The 18,766-nt window shown below is 45.1% G+C and overlaps 1 protein-coding gene across 5 annotated transcripts in view; it reads right to left on the reverse strand.

Annotated features, from left to right (window-relative positions):
• The window catches only part of IRF2 (interferon regulatory factor 2), an 83,663-nt gene that overhangs the window by 34,938 nt on the left and 29,959 nt on the right, over positions 1 to 18,766 (reverse strand). For all 5 annotated transcript variants that reach the window (NM_001205793.2, XM_059882174.1, XM_024986196.2 and 2 more), the window contains one exon: positions 6,479 to 6,574. In NM_001205793.2, the coding sequence (NP_001192722.1) occupies positions 6,479 to 6,565 (87 nt within the window). In that variant the 5' untranslated portion in view covers positions 6,566 to 6,574. The remainder of the gene's footprint in view (positions 1 to 6,478; positions 6,575 to 18,766) is intronic.

Below are 18,766 nucleotides of genomic sequence, written 5' to 3' on the forward strand. Positions count from 1 at the left end.
TTGGATTCCATGCAGATTAAAGACCAAGAAAACTGTATTTTTTTAAAGCTCTCAAGGTAGATCTGATCGTTTCTAGGGGGGGCGGGGAAATCTCTGCACAATACACTGGAGCAGGAAAGTAAATGTCAGGAGGGATTTCCCACCTCTTTGGTTTCACACAATGAAAGATACAAACGGGCCCCACCGACCCAAAAGGGACTTGATGCCTCCCACAGAACCAGCCACAAAGCCTGAGTTAAAAATATGTCAGAACATTTGAGGGTTCCCCAGAACTGTTAAAGGGGAAAATTCCATGTATATAAAACGTAGTCAATAAAGAAGAACTGAAAGTGAGAGGTTTTTCATAAAACCCTCCGTGTTCACACTGTATCGTCCACTGAGAGAGGGCGGGGTTTCAGGTTGGCCAGTTTCAAAAGGGCGGTGATCTGAAGAGGGTTGAGTGAAACTTTATTTTTTATGGTAGACAAATATCAGAGCACAAAATCACTCAATGCAGTTTTTAACATTCCCAGGGGGAAAAAAAAAAAAACCCATAAATTTATATCTGAAAGAATTTTTCCTGAAGTACACAAGCAGAATCTAAAGGTTTATGCTTAAAGATACAGACCTTTAAAGAATCAGACTCTTGCACTTTTTTATAGATCAAAGGAGATCTGGGGTGACACAATCTGAAATCAATCTCGAGACACAAAATTGATTCTGATAGGCAGATCTTTTCAACTGTGTGTGTATGTGCAAGCATACATAACTTAGTGACTCAACAACAGCAACACCACACAAACACACACACACACACCTCCAAACCTAGTCTCCCAGAAATCATGCCCAAATCACGAAACCATGAAAGTAATGACTGAACCTAGCAATCATCCACCATGAATCCCCTTGAAAGGGGCCAGGGACCTAAACAGACATTTTTCCAGGGTGGCTATACACACTGGGTATGGAAGGACTGAACACAACAGCAGATGTAGAGACCTCTGCCCACCTGCAGGCAGAAGAGATGAGCCCGGCTCAAGTTGAGAACATCTGAGATAATTTTGAGCAACGCAGAACAAACATAGCTTGACCTCCAAGTGGAATCCAGCCTTCTTATCTCCCACGGCTGCTCCACTCCCCCAATATCTATAAGATGTTCCAATGTTGCTTGCTATTTTTGTTTGGACTTCTCACTGTGTTCTGAGATGGCCTGATATTTACACAAGTACAAGCCTGCTTTCAAAGTGCAGAGCAGGAAAAGGTCGGAATTACCCGATGACCTCCAGGGCTCAGGGAGGGGGCCTTGGCGCCTGGGTCCAGGCAGACCTCTGCGGAGAAACAGGAACCTCATAAATCAGGGTGGGAATCAATCGAAGTGATGAGAACAGTGAACCTGGATGCCGCCTCCTTCCTTCCTCAAGAAACAGCCCAGGGAAACCACAAAATCAAGCATGAGGACAAATCCAGATCAGACCTGGTCTCTTCAACAAGCCAATGGAGAGATGGCAAAAAGGGAGCGGGCGTTGCTCATAGTCAGGAACCAAACACAACCTAGGGGTCTGCTGTGGCTTCTGATGGAACAAATAAATCCTAGAACGATATCTGAGGAATAGTCAGGTATTCTGAATAGGAACAGGGCAGTAATGGCACTTTAAATGATGACTAATTATGATTAATTTATGATTATCCAATTGTTAATGGTATTGTGAATCCATAAGAAAATGTTCTTGGGTCTTACAGATATACCCAGTCAGGGAGTTGCTTTAGTCACCTCCCAATTAATAGTTGTCCAATCTAGATGTGAGTTTTAAATCTAGAAGGGAATTTGCTACATTATTCTTTCTAGTCGTTAGATCATTCAAGCATACTATGTGTATTTGCAAATACTTATAATAAAAAGCAACTGGCCCAAGCCACAGCCACGTTCAGGAGCTAGGTACAATGCTGCTGTGCAAACCTCCTTATCGCTCCTCCAGAGGAATCCAGAGCACCTGTTCCATCAGCCCCCACCTCCTGGAAACAGGAGATGGAAACAAATTCAAGGCGTTAATTAGCCACCTATCTATCTTCCCTGGTGGCTCAGTGGCAAAGAATCTGCTTGTTAAGCAGGAGATGCAGGTTCGATCCCTGGGTCAGGAAGATCCCTGGAAGAAGGAAATAGCAACCCAATCCAGTATTCTTGCCTGGGAAATCCCATGGACAGAGAAGACTGGTGAGCTCCAGTCCACAGGGTTGCAAAGAGTCGGATACAACTGAGCAACAGACTTTCATTCACTTCCCCACCCCTTCATGTATTGGAAGCAGGAGATGGAAACAAATTTAAGGCATTAATTGGCCACCTATTTATCTCTCACTAGGAATGCACTGGGTATGATGGAGTCTCCGTTTGAGAGCAATGTGACCATTGCCAACCCAGTGTTCTTGAGTCTGATTATCTTAACAGAACATATACAGAGTCATCGATGTTCCTCCCCTTCAAGTAGCCATCCTTCATGCATTCATTCTCAGCACAATGTTACCTGGAGCCTCCAGGGTGTCAGGCCTGGCGCTGAGCTCTCAGCAATGGTCAAGACAGCCCTGGTACATGGCCAGCCTGGAGTGCCTCCCCGTGAGCACCCGGAAAGACAAAGCCCCGAGGGTGGCAGAGGTTTTCTAAGACTCACAACAGCCTTCAGCAGAAGAGAATTGGGGATGACCTCAAACCACTCAAAATACAAGTAGGGATTCTTGGGCTTATGAATGGGCAGGGAATAACAGTGGGGTCTGAGTGAAATATTTATGCAGACAGCCGAACGCCAGCAAGCCTAAGTTAGCAGAAAACCTATAAACCGATGCTCTAGGGAGGTGTGGGTACAGACAGGAAATGCCCCGAGGCCACCCAACATCTACAGTGACTACAGCCACAGGGCGTTTCCGTCTGCATTGGGCCCTCAGGCAGCCCAGGAGCTGCAGGCACAGCATCGTCCTGGGAGGTGCCATCTGCTGCAGCCACTGCCCCCTCTCTGTCTTTCAGCCTGGCCCACGCTCAGCCCAGCAGAGAACAAGGGGGTGGAGGTCTCCTGTCCTTCTGCACCAGAGAAGGCACTCAGGAGCCAAGAGCCAGGTGAGTAAGGCTCCACACGAAGGACTGCCTGAGGGGCGCTAAGTGTTCAGCTGCACCAAGAAGAATCCATTCACTTTCTGGTCCTCTTTAGAGCCCAGTGGATTGCAAGGAGATCAAACCGGTCAATCCTGAAGGAAATCAAGCCTACAAATTCATTGGAAGGACTGATGCTGAAGCTGAAGCTCCAATCCTTTGGCCACCTGATGTGAGGAGCTGACGCCTCGTTAAAGACCCTGATGCTGGGAAAGACCGAAGGCAGGAGAAGAAGGGGACAACCGAGGATGAGATGGTTGGATGGCTTCACCGACTCAATGGACCTGAATTTGAACAAACTCCAGAGATAGTGGAGGACAGAGGAGCCTGGTGTGCTGCAGTCCATGGGTTTGAAAAAGAGTCGGACACAACTTAGCGACTGAACAACAAAATCCAAAATACAGGGACACAGGGGTTTGAGCAAAAGGTATCTTGGTGGACAGCCCAGGTGAAGAAGTAGCTTTGAGAGGGAGTGTACGCTTCCTTGGGCTGTCATAACAAACTGCCACCCACTGAATGGTTAGCACCACAGAAACGGATCCTATTATTTTTCGGTGGAGGCCAGAAGTCCAAAATCAAGACATCAGCAAGGCTCTAAGGAGAATCCTGCCTTGCCTCTTCCAGCTTCCAGTAGGTCCGGGTGCTCTTGACTTACGGCTGCAGCACTCTAGTCCCTGCCTCCTTCTCCACTTGGCCTTCCCCCCTGTGGGTGTCTCCTCGTCTGTGTCCTTTATTTTTTTAAGATTTTTTTTAAAATTTTTATGCAGACCATTATTTTAAAGTCTTCACTGAATATGTTACAATATTGCTTCTGTTCTATGTTTTGGTTTCTTGGCTGCTAGGCATGTGAGCTCTTGGCTCCCTGACCACCCTTGCACTGGAAGGTGAATTATCTTAACCACTTGACTGCCGGGGAAGTCCCTCTTCTGTGTCTTATAAGAACCCTTGTCACTGGGTCAGCCCACCAGGTAATCCAGGATGATCTCCTCTCGACATCTTTAAGTTAATTACATCTGCCAAGATCCTTTCTCTAAATAAGGTCACAACCACGGGTCCTGGGGGTCAGGATGTGGACATATCTTTGAGGGGGGCTACCACTCAACCTACTACAGACAACAACAAACCGCAGTGTATTAAGAGCCCACTTGCAGGAGACGTGGTGACGTTGGAAGCACACCACTGTGTCAAGCTAGCCAAAACGGGTGGGTGGGTTTTGAAAAGGAAAAAGCAAAGGCAAACAACTGACTTTCTTCAGAAATCAGGAACATCTGCTTTAATTTCACATCCCAAATCAATATAGGCAATATTACCAGTTCTTCAGGATATAATCCTCCTAAACCCATGAGCCTTGATTTCCTTGTCTGCAATATGACAGAAAAATCTACCTGATGACTTGTCGAAACTCAACATTCAGAAAACTAAGATCATGGCATCTGGTCCCATCCCTTCATGGCAAATGGACAGGGAAACATTGGAAACAGTGACTTTATTTTTGGGGGTTCCAAAATCACTGAAGATGGTGACTGCAGCCATGAAATTAAAAGATGCTTGCTCTTGGGAAGAAAAGTTATGACCAACCTAGACAGCTTACTAAAAAGCAGAGACACTACTTTGCCAACAAAGGTCTGTCTAGTCAAAGCTATGGTTTTTCCAGTAGTCATGTATGGATGTGAGAGTTGGACTATAAAGAAAGCTGAGCGCTGAAGAACTAATGTTTTTGAACTGTGGTGTTGGAGAAGACTCTTGAGAGTCCTTTGGACTGCAAGGAGATCCACCCAGTCCATCCTAAAGGAAATCAGTCCTAAATATTCATTGGAAAGACTGATGCTGAAGCTGAAACTCCAATGCTTTGGCCACCTGATGGGAAGAATTGACTCACCTGAAAAGACCCTGATGCTGGGAAAGATTGAGGGCGGGAGGAGAAGGGGATGACAGAGGATAAGATGATTGGATGGCATTACTGACTCGATGGACCAGACCTACTCTGGGAGTGGACAGGGAGGCCTGGCGTGCTGCAGTCCATGGGGTCGCAGAGAGTCAGACATGACTGAGCGACTGAACTGAACTGATGACTTGTTTCTTTGGAAGAGGCTAATTACAAAGCCCCTCCAGGATACAAACCTAAAATACTACAGACACAGCAAGGCTGGAAAAATATATCATTTGCCCCAAGACCTTAGAATATAGGACAGGTCATTTGAAATGAGCATATGCTTTACTTAAAATATTTCTGTTTACTTCTATGCCATCTTGTTTCAGAAGGGACTTATTTAAATAGATACATTCAAATATAATACACCACTACATTTAAAATAAATGAAAAAATAGGTAAACGAGGAGGAAGAAAAAAAGAAATAAGATTGAGAGATATCTGTGAAGATAAAAATGAAGTAAGGAGCAATATTCATACAAAAATTAGGCTGAACAATATTTTGTACACTTGTTAGGAGCGGCCACAATCTGGCTGTCAGCTCTTGGCACGTGATGCAAAGGTAAAGCCTGACCTGCTAAATTATTCATCGTGTCCTTAAGATTAAAAACACGGGGAGGTAAAGGAGGAAAAAGACACCTGCTCAGAAGCAAGTTCTTCTTCTCAGAAGAACCGTAATACTCCTAGTAGTGGGAGAGAAATTTCTCTTGGGCTGTCTTAAAGAAAGTATGCTGTAGTCATTGCTTTTCTAGATTATAACTGAATGTTTCCAGGCGTTCTTTATGTTTACATCCAATGGCTTCCTGATTCATCCCGTAAGAGTAAGGATCGACTAAACTGAGGGTTTTGAGGTTGATAAAAGTAAAAAAGTATTTATGTACATATGTAGGAGGGGGTTGTAAATGACAGAATACTGCTTTTTTCGGACAGGTAGGCACACAAACAGGGTTTCATAATAAAAGTAAAATAAGTTTTTTAAGACAAAAACAAAAGTTGTCTTTACGTAGAGAATACTGAAAAGAAAATCAATATGCTCCTTTCCCAATAGAAAGCCCTAGAGTTTCCATGTCCTCCAACCCTAGAAAACAAGGAGAAGCAAGAAAGAATATTCAGAGATGGAGAAGGGTAAGAAGCACTGAATAGAAATACAGCCAGATGCTTCCCACAACAGTCATCCATGAGACCAGAGCCTTAACTCAGGGTCGAGGCTACAGTCTGAAGTGATGATAAATCTTTTTTATGATTCTTTGATATTTTCATAATCACTTTTGCTTGGTTGGTTTTTGTAATAAATAAGCATACTATTTTGAACACAAAGAACAATTTTACTTGGGGCAGTCCACACGCAGCTGCTTTTAGTAGGGATCTCTCTGTCACAGACACATACACACACTCACATACATACATACACACACACACATGCACACACTTACCTTGCTAAGCCACTTCAGCCCTGGTATCATATTTGAGTTGATCTGTTCTTCCAGCCACGGGCGCATACGCATCCTTTCCACCGGCATGGTGTCTTTCTAGAAGAGCAAACACAACATCAGGCATTTCTGCTGCTCACTGTCATGTCCGCAGGTGAAGTCTGACACCATGCCTGACCAACTGTATACTCCTCTTTCTCAAAATCGCATAGCTTATGTGTACCCGGGGGCTGGGGGGCTATGAGAGCATATTAGGGGCTTTGCCCTGGAGCATCCTGCCCCACTCATTCCCGAGGGGCTGTCTCCGTGGGGCGATGGTGTGTGAGGGCCACGCCGGCTCTCAGCTAAGAGGGTCCCATGATGAAGAAACGCAGCCAGTCAGAGGGCTCGGATACCTAACGCTGGGTTTTGCGCATGCGTGCTCAGTTGCAGCCAACTTTTTGTGACCCTATGGAAGTAGCCTGCCAGGATCATCTGTCCATGGGATTATCCAGGTAAGAATACTGCAGTGGGTTGCCATTCCCTTCTCCAGGGGATCTTCCTAACCAGGGATCAAACCTGCATTTCCTGTGTTTCTGGCATCGGCAGGCAGATTCTCTACCACTGTACCACCTGGGAAACCCTAAGGCTGGGTTTTACCCCCTCCCAACCCGGCTGTGTTTACGGCAGATACCTTCAGTGTATCAGGTACCCAGAGGACCAGTGTTTTACAAGTACCCTTTGGCATCATCTTTTATTTAAGAGCCAAGGGTGGACACAGCCATTCCTTTGGGATATCTGAGTTATTGACAAGCTTTGAAATCCCAACACAGGCATGTTTGGGCAAGCTCTTAAGGTATCAGGTTCATTTGGTTTCAAGGTCTTTCACCAATTAGCCATCCCCTCCTAATGTAGTCTGTCTCCTGGCTTCAGCATCACTTTTATGTGAAAGCATCTCTTATTCAGAGTGCTCCCTCAAGGATCCTTCTTCACTGCCACCGGCCCCCTCTGACCTAGGGTCACCTTTCCTCCACCAGCCCACAAAACACCCCTCCCCCCTCCTTCCAGATGCATTTCTACACAGTCTATCCCTTGCCCACCTAAATATACCCAGAGTGGGATCACTCATTCATCTTCAGCCTATTTACACACAAGTCTGCATTCGATCCAAGAGCAGAGACAACGGCGACCAAGTCTCCAATTCCACAGGACATCATGGACGGTAGGACACGACGCTCTTTTCAACCCTTGGCTGCCTCATCTATCCTTGGCTCATTTTCTCCTCCAGAAATGAGCTCTGGATATTCTGCTCCGATGACTTTGGGCTAGGATGATCACAGTCTCAGTAACGCTCTCTTCCAGCTCGCAAAGGACTTCCTGTCTCCTCTGTGCCCAGCCCACAGCTTACACCAGAGGGCAAGCATCACTATGAGCCACCTGGAGCTGCACTCTCTGCCCGTAAAGCCTATTTTGACTCTAGAATTAAGGCTAGCCCTTGCCTTTCCCTCGGACCTTTTCCCTACTTCTGACCCACTCCCTGTCACAGACACCGCCTCCTCCTTGCTCCTCTTTCCCAGCCTTGCCAATCCTGAGCCATTCTCCAAGATCCAATCTCCGCCCTCCTCCCCACAAGGCCTCCCAGACATGCCAGCTGCAAGAATCCCTCCTCCTCCATGTCCCACAATGCCCACGATCTTGTACTGCTCATTGGAAAATCAAACATTGCTATAGGGCAGCTATTCTAAGGTTGTGTTTATTCTTACTAATTCTTACCTTTTTAAACGGAAACTTCTCAGCTGTGCCCACCCTCTCCTCTTTCCAAAGAGTAACTTCACTGAGAGCAGGAACTCCAGCTCTCATAGGTCTTTGGATAATCCTACAAAACCTAAATGCAGCCGTGCCCTCCAAGAGAGGTGCAATACAAGGACCAGTTCTGAAGGTCAGCCAAGATGGGGTCACCACGGCAGGCTGGCCCTGTCCACTCATCTGGTGGCTTCAGGAATAAGAGGAACCACAGGGACACCCCAAAAGGACGTGGAAGAGCCACAGGGAGCCTCACATGGCTGCTCTGAATGGGTCTCAAGCTGTTCCGATCACTCACTCCTCCATTCACAGGCCATGTATCAAGAGTGATGCTCCAGGAACAGGAAGGAAGGAGATGGTCCCTGCCACCTAGGGATTCCTGGTCTAGCAGGAGACAGGGGACAAGACAATTCCCACAGCCCAGGGTGCCTCCTGTGTACAGAATGATAAGGAGAGAGTTCTGGAAGCATGGGGTAAAGCTGTCCACATTAGATCCACCGGGTGACCAAGCATAGCGAAGGCTCTGCCCAGCTGACCCTGCAGATCCTCCTTCTTAAAAAGATCTCAAGACACAGAGGTCTGGGCAGTAGAGAGGGGCGAGGAGGCATGGATATAACGTGACAGCTCTTCTGAAGGGATAAGATGAAAGCAGAACCGCTGTGGCCCAGGAACCTCTGCAGCCCTACCTTAGCTCAGCAACACGGAAATATGCCCCTGCTTTCCATCTGTAATTTATAACATGTTCCTCCCCTATTTTTTTTTTTTTTTACAAACAACCCATTTAGGAAAAAATGGTCACCTGAAATAAGGCAAAAAACTTTGTATCTTTAAAGCCTGTGTGGGGAAATACAATCAATCTTCATTATTCGAGGATTTCATATTTGCAAACGTACCTACTCACTAAGTATTTCTATCACCCAAATTGATCCTTGGGGTGTTCCCTGGCCCTTCACAGACATGCCCAGAGATGTGGAAATCCTGAGTCAGCCGGTCCACACGCTCCCAACTAAGGTCAAACCGGTGACATCCTGCCTTCTTATTTCAGCTCTCACACTATAAATACATGTCCTTTTCACAGTCTATCCAGTGCAACATTTTTCACATTTTCCTGCCTTTTTGTCAGTGATTTTGCCATTTAAAATGGCCCCCAGAGTGGGCTGTCTGAAACGCTGTCAACCATCTCTAAGTGCAAGAAGGCTGTGACGTGACTTTTAGAGAAAATATGTGTGTGAGATAAACTTCCTTCAGGCACGAGTTACTGCTTGTTGTCTACAAGATGTAATAAATATGGAGTCTTTAAAACAGAAGCATGTAAAACAAGATTACATATCAATGAGTTGATGAAAATGTGATCAGAGGCTCACAGGAACCTAATGCCTTTGGAGAAGAGGGAAATGCAGACACAGACAGATAGAGGCAGCTTCCCAGGTGGCTCTGTGGAACAATCTGCCGCAATGCAGGAGGCACAGAAGATGTGGGTTTGATCCCTGGGTCAGGAAGATCCCCTGGAGGAGGAAATGGCAGCCCACTCTAGTATTCTTGCCTGGAGAATACCATGGACAGAGGAGCCTGGTGGGCTACACAGCCTATGAAGTGAAGTGAAGTAGCTCAGTCGTGTCCGACTCTTTGTGATCCCATGGACTGTAGTCTACCGGGCTTCTCTGTCCATGGGATTTTCCAGGCAAGAGTACTGGAGTGGGTTGCCATTTCCTTCTCCAGGAGATCTTCCTGACTCAGGGATTGAACTCAGGTCTCCTGCATTGCAGGCAGACGCTTTACCCTCTGAGCCACCAGGGAAGCCACACAGCCTATAGGGACTGGCATAGAGTCAGACACAACTGAGTCACTGAGCATACATACACACACACACAGAGAAGCCCACGTGCAGACACAGTCACAGGGGGAAGATAGCCATGTGAGGACAGAGGCAGAGACTGGAATGATGCAGCCACAAGCCAAGTACTGCGTGCAACCACCAGAAACTGGACGAGGCCAGGAACGACCCTACCCTGGAGGTTTAAGAGGGAGAACAGCCCTACAAACACTTTAACCTGGGGCTTCCAGCTTTCAGAACTGTAAGAGAATAGATTCCTGTTGAAGTCACACAGTTTGTGGTATTTTGTTATGGCCACCCTAGGAAACTTAATGCAGAAGATGCTCTGAGTCAGGTGACAGGTCTCCTGCTCTGTCTACAGTTAAAGAAGATGGGACAGCAGACAGTGCAAAGACCCCGAGGGCAGGAGGACCAGCTGCAGAAGGCAGTCAGCAACAGGGTGATGTCAGAGGCAGGCTGACCCCACAGGCCTGCAAAACCATGCTTAGGATTTTGATCATCATCCCAAGAGTGAAGAGAAAACTAGAGATTTATACCAACCAATGATATTATCAGTGTTGTGAACAGTAAAGATAAGAGCTGATTATAAAACCTAGACCAGGGCTCCACCAACGTTAACATACACACAAATCTCGATTCAGGAGGTCTAGGTGAGCCCTGGGATTCTCAATTTCTAACAAGCTCACAGGTCACTGGATCACACTCTGAAGAGCAAGGCTCCAGACTCACTTGGTTCTTCTGCGAAGAGTCTGGTTCTTCTTGCTACAAAGTCTGGTCGTCCCGGCAGACAGCCCCCCTCCACTAGTCTCTGTGCGTCGTGTTCTGCGGCGTCATCTATCTTTTGACCCAGTCCATTTACATACGTCTTTCTAACAAGGATGCTGCTCAGCCAAACCTCAACGTTTACCGCTCACCTAGCCAAACTCTATGGAAATCCCACATATAGAAACTGTTCTAAATCTTTAGTCAGGACTGTCATAAATTATAAGCAGATTTTTAGGAAAAGCAAATACAGCAAGGATCTGATCAGAGTAGGGAAAACTCTATTATCAAGTGCTTCACTTACTTCAGGTTCCATGGTGTTGTGTGTGTGTGTGTGTGTTTTAACAGCTAGGACATCCCCGATGATACACAATGAAAGCTAACCCTTTTACACGGAAGCACTTCCTCTTTCTTATTCGATTTTAGAGCCTGGCTCCCCCTCCCACACACTAAACAGGTAATGAATTACCAGTGGTCTTGCCACATGATCGAGAATAAAAAGGTCGCCATTTGACATAGATTTCTCATGACTATCAGAGGCTGGGTTTGCATCTGTGAAAGGAAGGGAAGGTGGAACTCAACGTTGATCTAGCACAGGCCTACGAGGCACGTGCTTTCCAGCTTCCATTGGTGAAATTCAAGGAGCTAGCTGGGTCTTCCTTCTCTGATGCACGTTTCCCTTGGGCAGAAACACTCAAGCCACAGGAAACCTGAACAGAGTTGAAAAAGTCAGGGAACTCGACAGGGAAGACAAAGAGGTGCTATTTTTGCCAAGAGGACCGAAATACATCAGGAACCTGGACTTTGTGTTCCAGCTCTGACTTTGTTAACTACTGTGCGTCCCTGGGTCAGTCACTCAATCTCTCCGGTGGACACTTTAATCATCTAGAAAAAGGAGAAGTTTCACAAAGATAATTTCCAAGGTTATCTGTGACTCTAGGAATCCTTTTGTAACATAAAGGCTCATAATCTGATTTAACTTTTTTTGTAAGCTTCATTTCCTGTACACGGTGCGTTAAATGTGAAAAACTTAAATTTTATGCTTCTATAAACCTAAACATGGGCTTCCCTGACGGCTTAGATGGTAAAGAATCTGCCTGCAATACAGGAAACCTAGGTTTGATCCCTGGGTCGGGAAGATCCCCTGGTGAAGGGAATGGCTACCCACTCCAGTATTCTCACCTGGAGAATTCCATGGACAGAGGAGCCTGACGGGCTACAGTCCACGGGGTGGCAAAAGAGACGGACACGACTGAGTGACCACACTTTCAAACCTAAAATATGACGCATCTACCCTCAAGCTTGACTTTGAAAAATCAGCTATCCTAACATCTTTGAGATTTGGGGTTGGGATCATCTTTGAAACCATGGCATTGATTATAAATCAATTCAGTGCACGGCAAGTATTTAGAATATTACGGACACCAGGGCTGCTACATGAAGGCACAAGAGCTGTCCACTGTGTTTCAAGGAACAAACTCACGCCCCCCATGAGGCTGACAATGCTGACTCTGGTCCTGATTAGTGCCATTAACCGAGATCTTGAATTTTAACCTAAATAACTGCGGTTTGGCTCTTAGAATAGTAGGCCACTTACTAAGCACTTACTAGATGCTAGCCATGGAAACCAGGGTTTTCTGGGAGCTTCTCACTTCTCTTCAACCCCAGAAGGTAGGGACTTTATCACCCATATTTCAGATGAGGGGATAGGTTGGGGAACTGCCCGGGAACCCAGACTCTCGTTCAAGTCTGTCTGCAATGCCCGGGCTCAGAAACCCTAACATCTGCCTTCCTCTTGCTGCAGAAAACACTCAGATGGTCTTTTAACTGTTCTACTTACAGAGACTTTCCCAACCCCTCTCTGATTTGCATACCACTGACATGTTAATCATCCTAAAACACCACTTATATCATGTTAATGTTCAGTACCAGAGACTTCTAATGTCCTTGCTGGATTTAGAGAATAAAACTCTGGGCTGAGAGAGGGGGGTTGCTTCTGGTAATGGCATGGTAGGTAATTCAGACCTAACTCCCCTAGTGAAATACTAGGAAACCTGAACAAAGCGTGTTTTTCAAAATACAGTTAGAAACATCAGAGAACTAACGAGGTGGTAAAGAATTAGGAGGCAAGATCTGGGGGAAGGAAGGAATGCAGGAAGGTAAGCCTGATATTTGGGGCTGCTCTTCTCCAAGCCTAGAAGCAACTGCTGAACCCAGAGAGGAAGCTGCAGGCCTTCGAAGATGAGCAGGGCTATGGACACTTCCAGTGACCAGGGGCATAAGAACTGAAGTCAGGAGCCAGCTAGGAAAAGGCATAAGAACTGAAGTCAGGAGCCAGCTAGGCAAAGGGAGCCCTGGGAACTCCCCACTCCCAAACACGAAAGTCGTGTAAGGTGTAAAACGAAATGGAAATAGACTAGCCTCAAACACTAAAGCCTGGCTTTTTGATTAATCTCAAGCCTTGATCAAATTGAAATGATCTGGAACTACCTGAAGTCACCTCAAAACATATCTTGAGGAAAGATAACATTATCCTAAGATTTATATTCTATCTGGGACTTTCCAGATACAACGGCCAGCATTCAATCAATACAGCTAGGAATCCGAGGATGGAAGACAACAAAATAGAAAACCAAGGAAAGTAGTAAACAATAGAAACGGACTAATAGGGACACATACGCAGACTTTAGACAGAACTAACGGATACACAGACACCAATGTTTCCAGACAGCCTTTAAACAAGTATGCTTAACACAGGAAATAAAAGACAAGACGGAAAATTTTTTCAGAGAACTGAACACTGTAAAACTGGAAATTCTACACTAAAGGATAACTACTGATCATTTCAAAGTAAGAATTCAGTGGATGAGTTTACCAACACATTAGACATCACTGGGGGAAAAATGTGAACCAGAAGATAAAACAGACACGAATAAAGCACTGAGACAAAAGAATGGGATATGCGTAATAAAGGATCAAAAATCCATAGCACTGATAGATTGTACTTTAGACCTAAAAAGTTCTGGTGGTTTAGTAGCTAAGTTGTGTCTGACTCTTTTGTGACGCCATGGACTATATGTAGCCTACCAGGCTCCTCTGTCCGTGGGATTCTGTCCATGGGATTCTCCAGGCAAGAATAGTGGAGTGGGTTGCCATTTCCTTCTCCAGAGGATCTTCCCAACCCAGGAATCAAACCTGGGTCCCCTGCATTGCAGGTAGATGATTTCAGAGCTACGAGGGAAGCCCAAAAGATCTAAATATTGGTAGTTGGAAGTTCTACAAAGATAAGAGAGAAGAATGAGGCAGAAGCAATATTTCAAGAGACAGTGATCAATTACCATCTAACCACAAATTTATACTCACTGCTGCTGCTGCTAAGTCACTTCAGTGTGTGACCCCGACGATAGCAGCCCACCAGGCTCTGCCATCCCTGGGATTCTCTTATACTCACTACAGATCCCAAACTGACTACTATAAATAAAGCCACACCTAGGCATAATGTAGTACCTTTGATGAAAACCAAAAACATAGAGAAAAATCTTAAAATCAGCGGAAGAAAAACAGGTTCTTAAAGAAGAAAAAAAAAGCTCATGATCTTCAAAAAACACAAAACCCAGAAGCCTTATAGTGACTACTCAGCAGAAACCATGGAACACAGAAGATGATGGAAAAGATGCCTTTAAAGCTCCTGAAGTAGGACTTCCCTGGCGGTCCAATGGTTGGGACTCTGCATTTCCACTGCGTGGGGTGCGGGTTCAGTCCCTGGCTGGGGAATTAGGATCCCCGCATGCTGTGTGTCGGGACCAAAACAATTAAGTTAAAATAAATTTTAAAAAGCACCCAAAGAAAATAATTGCTCTTTTTAAATGTTAAATACAGTGAAAATTTCCTTCAGGATGAAGAGGAAATAAAGGCATGTTCACTTAGAGGCAAACCTAAAGATCTTCCACCAGCAGCCCCGCCAAACATCAGTTCCCAGTTACAGCATCACAGACGGTGGGTCACAGCGTGGTAAGAGGGCAGGCAAAAGCCTGGGAGCGAAGTTGCTGATAAGCACAGGGCTTAACTTGGAGGCTGTGTCACAGAAGCCAATCACAGTGGTGCCCTGCCCCATTGCTTCTGCAGCTGCATCATTTGTTTTAAATATGCCTGTGCAGGCTGCGGCTTCTCCTCACAAAGCCACGTGCCAGCCGGACATAAATGTCACCCTCCCGACAAAAGCCAACTCGAGTCCGTTTTCACCCATTAACCCTCTCTCACAGTTCTAACCACTGGACCCTCTCCCCCTATGGATGTACTGTCTGCGATATCCATTCATCCAGGGTACCACCAAATATTTATTCAACACACATTATTACGAGGAACTGTGTGCTAAGTGCTGAGGAGAATTCAAAGATGTGTAAGACATGATCACTACCCTCGAGGAATTAGTAAATTAACTGGGGGCATGAGACATAAATTACATAAAGCTACCTAATAATACTATAATTATCATAACAAAAGACTGCAATAGAGATCAGAAGGCAGTGGGTGATTAAATGCCAACTAGGTGAACTCGTTCATAAATCATTATTAGATGGGTTCCTAAGCGAAAGCTTTATGGTAGAGAAAGAGTTTACAGGGTAGGGCGGGATCACTTACGTAGACAGAAGACTGCAAGCCAAGTCAGGCAAGGTAAGCGCTGGTGTTTATGGCCAAAGCAGAACTAAGAAAGGCCTCTTTGCTGATGTGGACAGAGCAACTGATTCACGTATCAACATGGGGCAGCTTCATAAGAGTCAGCCAGTGTTAAGAAGCACAGACTGGATAGTTCGCATATTAATATATTCATCGCAAACCCTCACAATCGCCCTTGTCAGTTAAGTATTACTATCCCCATTTTAGAGATGAGGGAAAGCCTAGCTTACAAAGGTACATTAAAAAAGTGTCCAGGTCACCCAAGCCCCCAGATTTGAATCTGGGAACCAAGATTTGAATCCAGGTCTTGCTGGAGGCTCTCAAATGCCCCACTAGACACTGGGCTTGTTTGCAGGGTTACTGAAAAGTCCTGAATGGCTATGTTTCGTCATGAACCAAGCACCACTCCACACACGAAGGCAAGGAAGCCAGTGGCCAGAGCTACTGCTCTGTTGAGGATGGTGGCTGTGAGGAAAGGGAAAACACACGAGTGGGGATACACTCGTAGGAATATAATATAGCAATTTTTAGTGGTGATTTCTCCTGGATATACAGTAGTCCTTCCCAAAATGTAAGTTCCTCTTACATGACATCCTATGCTCCTCATATTGACTTTTATGTACCTTTTGGAAAAAAATAAGAATTTCAGTTCAAAATTATGTGAACTTAGAGGAAGTTGGAATTGAAAATTAAAAATCACCATCACCATGACTGTTATCATCATCATCTTTATCCTCATCACACTGGTTCAAGGCCTTACGTAGAATGAGATACCAATGCTAATAACACACAGTTATACTTTGCCATACTTTCTCTTCACCTATAGCAGCACCCCAACCTGTATGTGCAATTATCCAGAGAATCAAAAAAAAAAAAAGATTCTCTGGCCGCATCCTAGAACTACTGAATAAGAATCTCCAGAACTTAAGAATCAGTTATTTATTTCTTAAATTTTTAAAAAATTTTTTATTTTGTATTGAGGTATAGCCGATTAACAGTACTAAGACAGTTTCAGGGACTGTCAGGGACTCAGTCATATGCACATATATATGTATGGTGGGCTGCCGTCTATGGGGTCACACAGAGTCGGACACGACTGAAGTGACTTAGCATAGCATAGCATAGCATGCTCCCCTAAATTCCCCTCCCATCCAGGCTGCCACATAACACTGAGCAGAGTTTCATGCATTATACAGTAGGTCCTTGCTGGTTATCTATTTTAAATAGAGCAGTGTATACCTGTCCATCCCAAACTCCCTAACTATCCCTTCCCCCCACCCCCCTACCCACCCACCACGGCAACAATAAGTTCATTTTCTAAGTCTGTGAGTCAAGAATCAGTTATTTTTTATTATCCTAGGATACTTTTTATGCAGGTAAGTGTATGTAGTAATACATATACTTAGAATCATTAGCCAACGGCCTTTCAGATTTCATATGGTTACTAAACAACTGAGTCATGGGAAAACTGGGAGGCCAAAGGTGAATAGATTTCCTCATCAATGGAATACAACTGCATATGAAATTAAAAGTCTAAATACCTCTAAGTACCGCAGAGCCAGTTTCCCATACTGAGAATTATCCAAACTACCGTTTTGCATATTCACCACTGCACACCTACAAATTTCTTATTAGGGATGTTTTCTATACCCTTTTAGAAGACATTACCAGACCTCCTTTACAAAAAATCTCCCTGTTTCTGACCACAAACTACGTTGGCACCTGAAACAGGGCGATTTAACCTCTGAATCACAACCATAAGCTGACAGAGAAATTGACTTACAGCCTCCACACATGTGCTCGAAACACACCAAAATATCTCTGGTTTTCAGTACTGCAGGTGAGCCAACGGTCATTCTACAAAACAGTTCTCAATGTAGCCAAAAGAGAACAGAAGGTCTCCACCCAGGGAGGAAGCCTTCAACATCCACGCCACACACAGGTCACGTCTGTGCAGATGTGTGCTCCCCAACGAGAGGGTCCACCTCCGCCCGCCACGCTCCACATCCCTGCTCTGTCTCCCAAGAATGTCCACTCTCGGGGCCCACTCCTTCCCAGACGCAGCTCCCAACCACTTCACTGCAGACAGGTCTCACTGCCTCCCTCTTCTTGTTTGCTCACCTGGCAAAAATTCAGGACTGGGCTGAATAGTTGCTGTTTAGTCGCTAAGTCGTGTCAGACTCTTCTGAGACTCCATGGACTACAGCCTGCCAGGCTCCTCTGTCCCTGAGATTCTCCAGGCAAGAATACTGGAGTGGGTTGCCATTTCTTCCTCCAGGGGAACTTCCTGACCCAGGGATCGAACTCACGTCTCCTGCTTGGCAGGCAGATTCTTTACCACTGAGCCTTCTAAGAAGCCCCCGGCCGAATGGTACCCAGTCATCATAATAATAATACCATTATAGATTTATGGTTTATCACTTCACCAGAGCTTTCAAACAGTCTCTGTCTTTTTTGTTGTTCCTTCTCCATCAGCGTTTCTCATTCTCCATGGGAGCACTTTCAGATTTTTCTACCCTCACTTCCACACTCATTGATCCCAGCAAATGATTTTGCCCCCAACCCCAGAGAGAAAAACAGAGGGCACCACTCTTCTTTCTGAATGTCTGACTCCCTTCCCTCTTCAGACTGCTCTGTGACCTCCTTTTGTCCTTCTTCAGACCAAGTGGGTGGTAATGTCACTCTGCAACAGAGAATGTGGAAGGTTTAAGAGGAGAAATACTTAGTGTGATCATCTCTGGGTTCATCCGTGATGCTGCCCAGGGCCTAGAGATGACCATTCTAGGCGAAGTAAGTCAGAGAGAGACAAATATCATATGATAGCACTAATGTGTGGGATCTAAAATGAAATGATACAAATGAACTTATTTACAAAACAGAAATAGACATACGGATGAGGAAAACAAACTTACCAAAGGGGAAAAGTCAGTTGCGGGGGTGGGGATAAATAGATTAGGAGTTTGGGCTTAACAGATACACATTCCTGTATATAAAATAGATAAACAACGAGGATTTCCTATATAGCACAGGGAACTATACTCAGTATCTTGTAATAAGCTATAATAGAAAAGACTTAATATGTACATATCTATGTATATATAACTATGTGTATATGTATAGCTGAATCGCTATACAGTACACCTGAAAGTAACACAATATTGTAAATCAGCTATACTTCTACTTGAGAGAGAGAGAGGAAAAATACTGAGATTGGTTTCATGTCTATTGAATTTAAG

Source organism: Bos taurus, chromosome 27 (assembly GCF_002263795.3).
Source record: "Bos taurus isolate L1 Dominette 01449 registration number 42190680 breed Hereford chromosome 27, ARS-UCD2.0, whole genome shotgun sequence".
Classification (NCBI taxonomy): Eukaryota; Metazoa; Chordata; class Mammalia; order Artiodactyla; family Bovidae; genus Bos; species Bos taurus.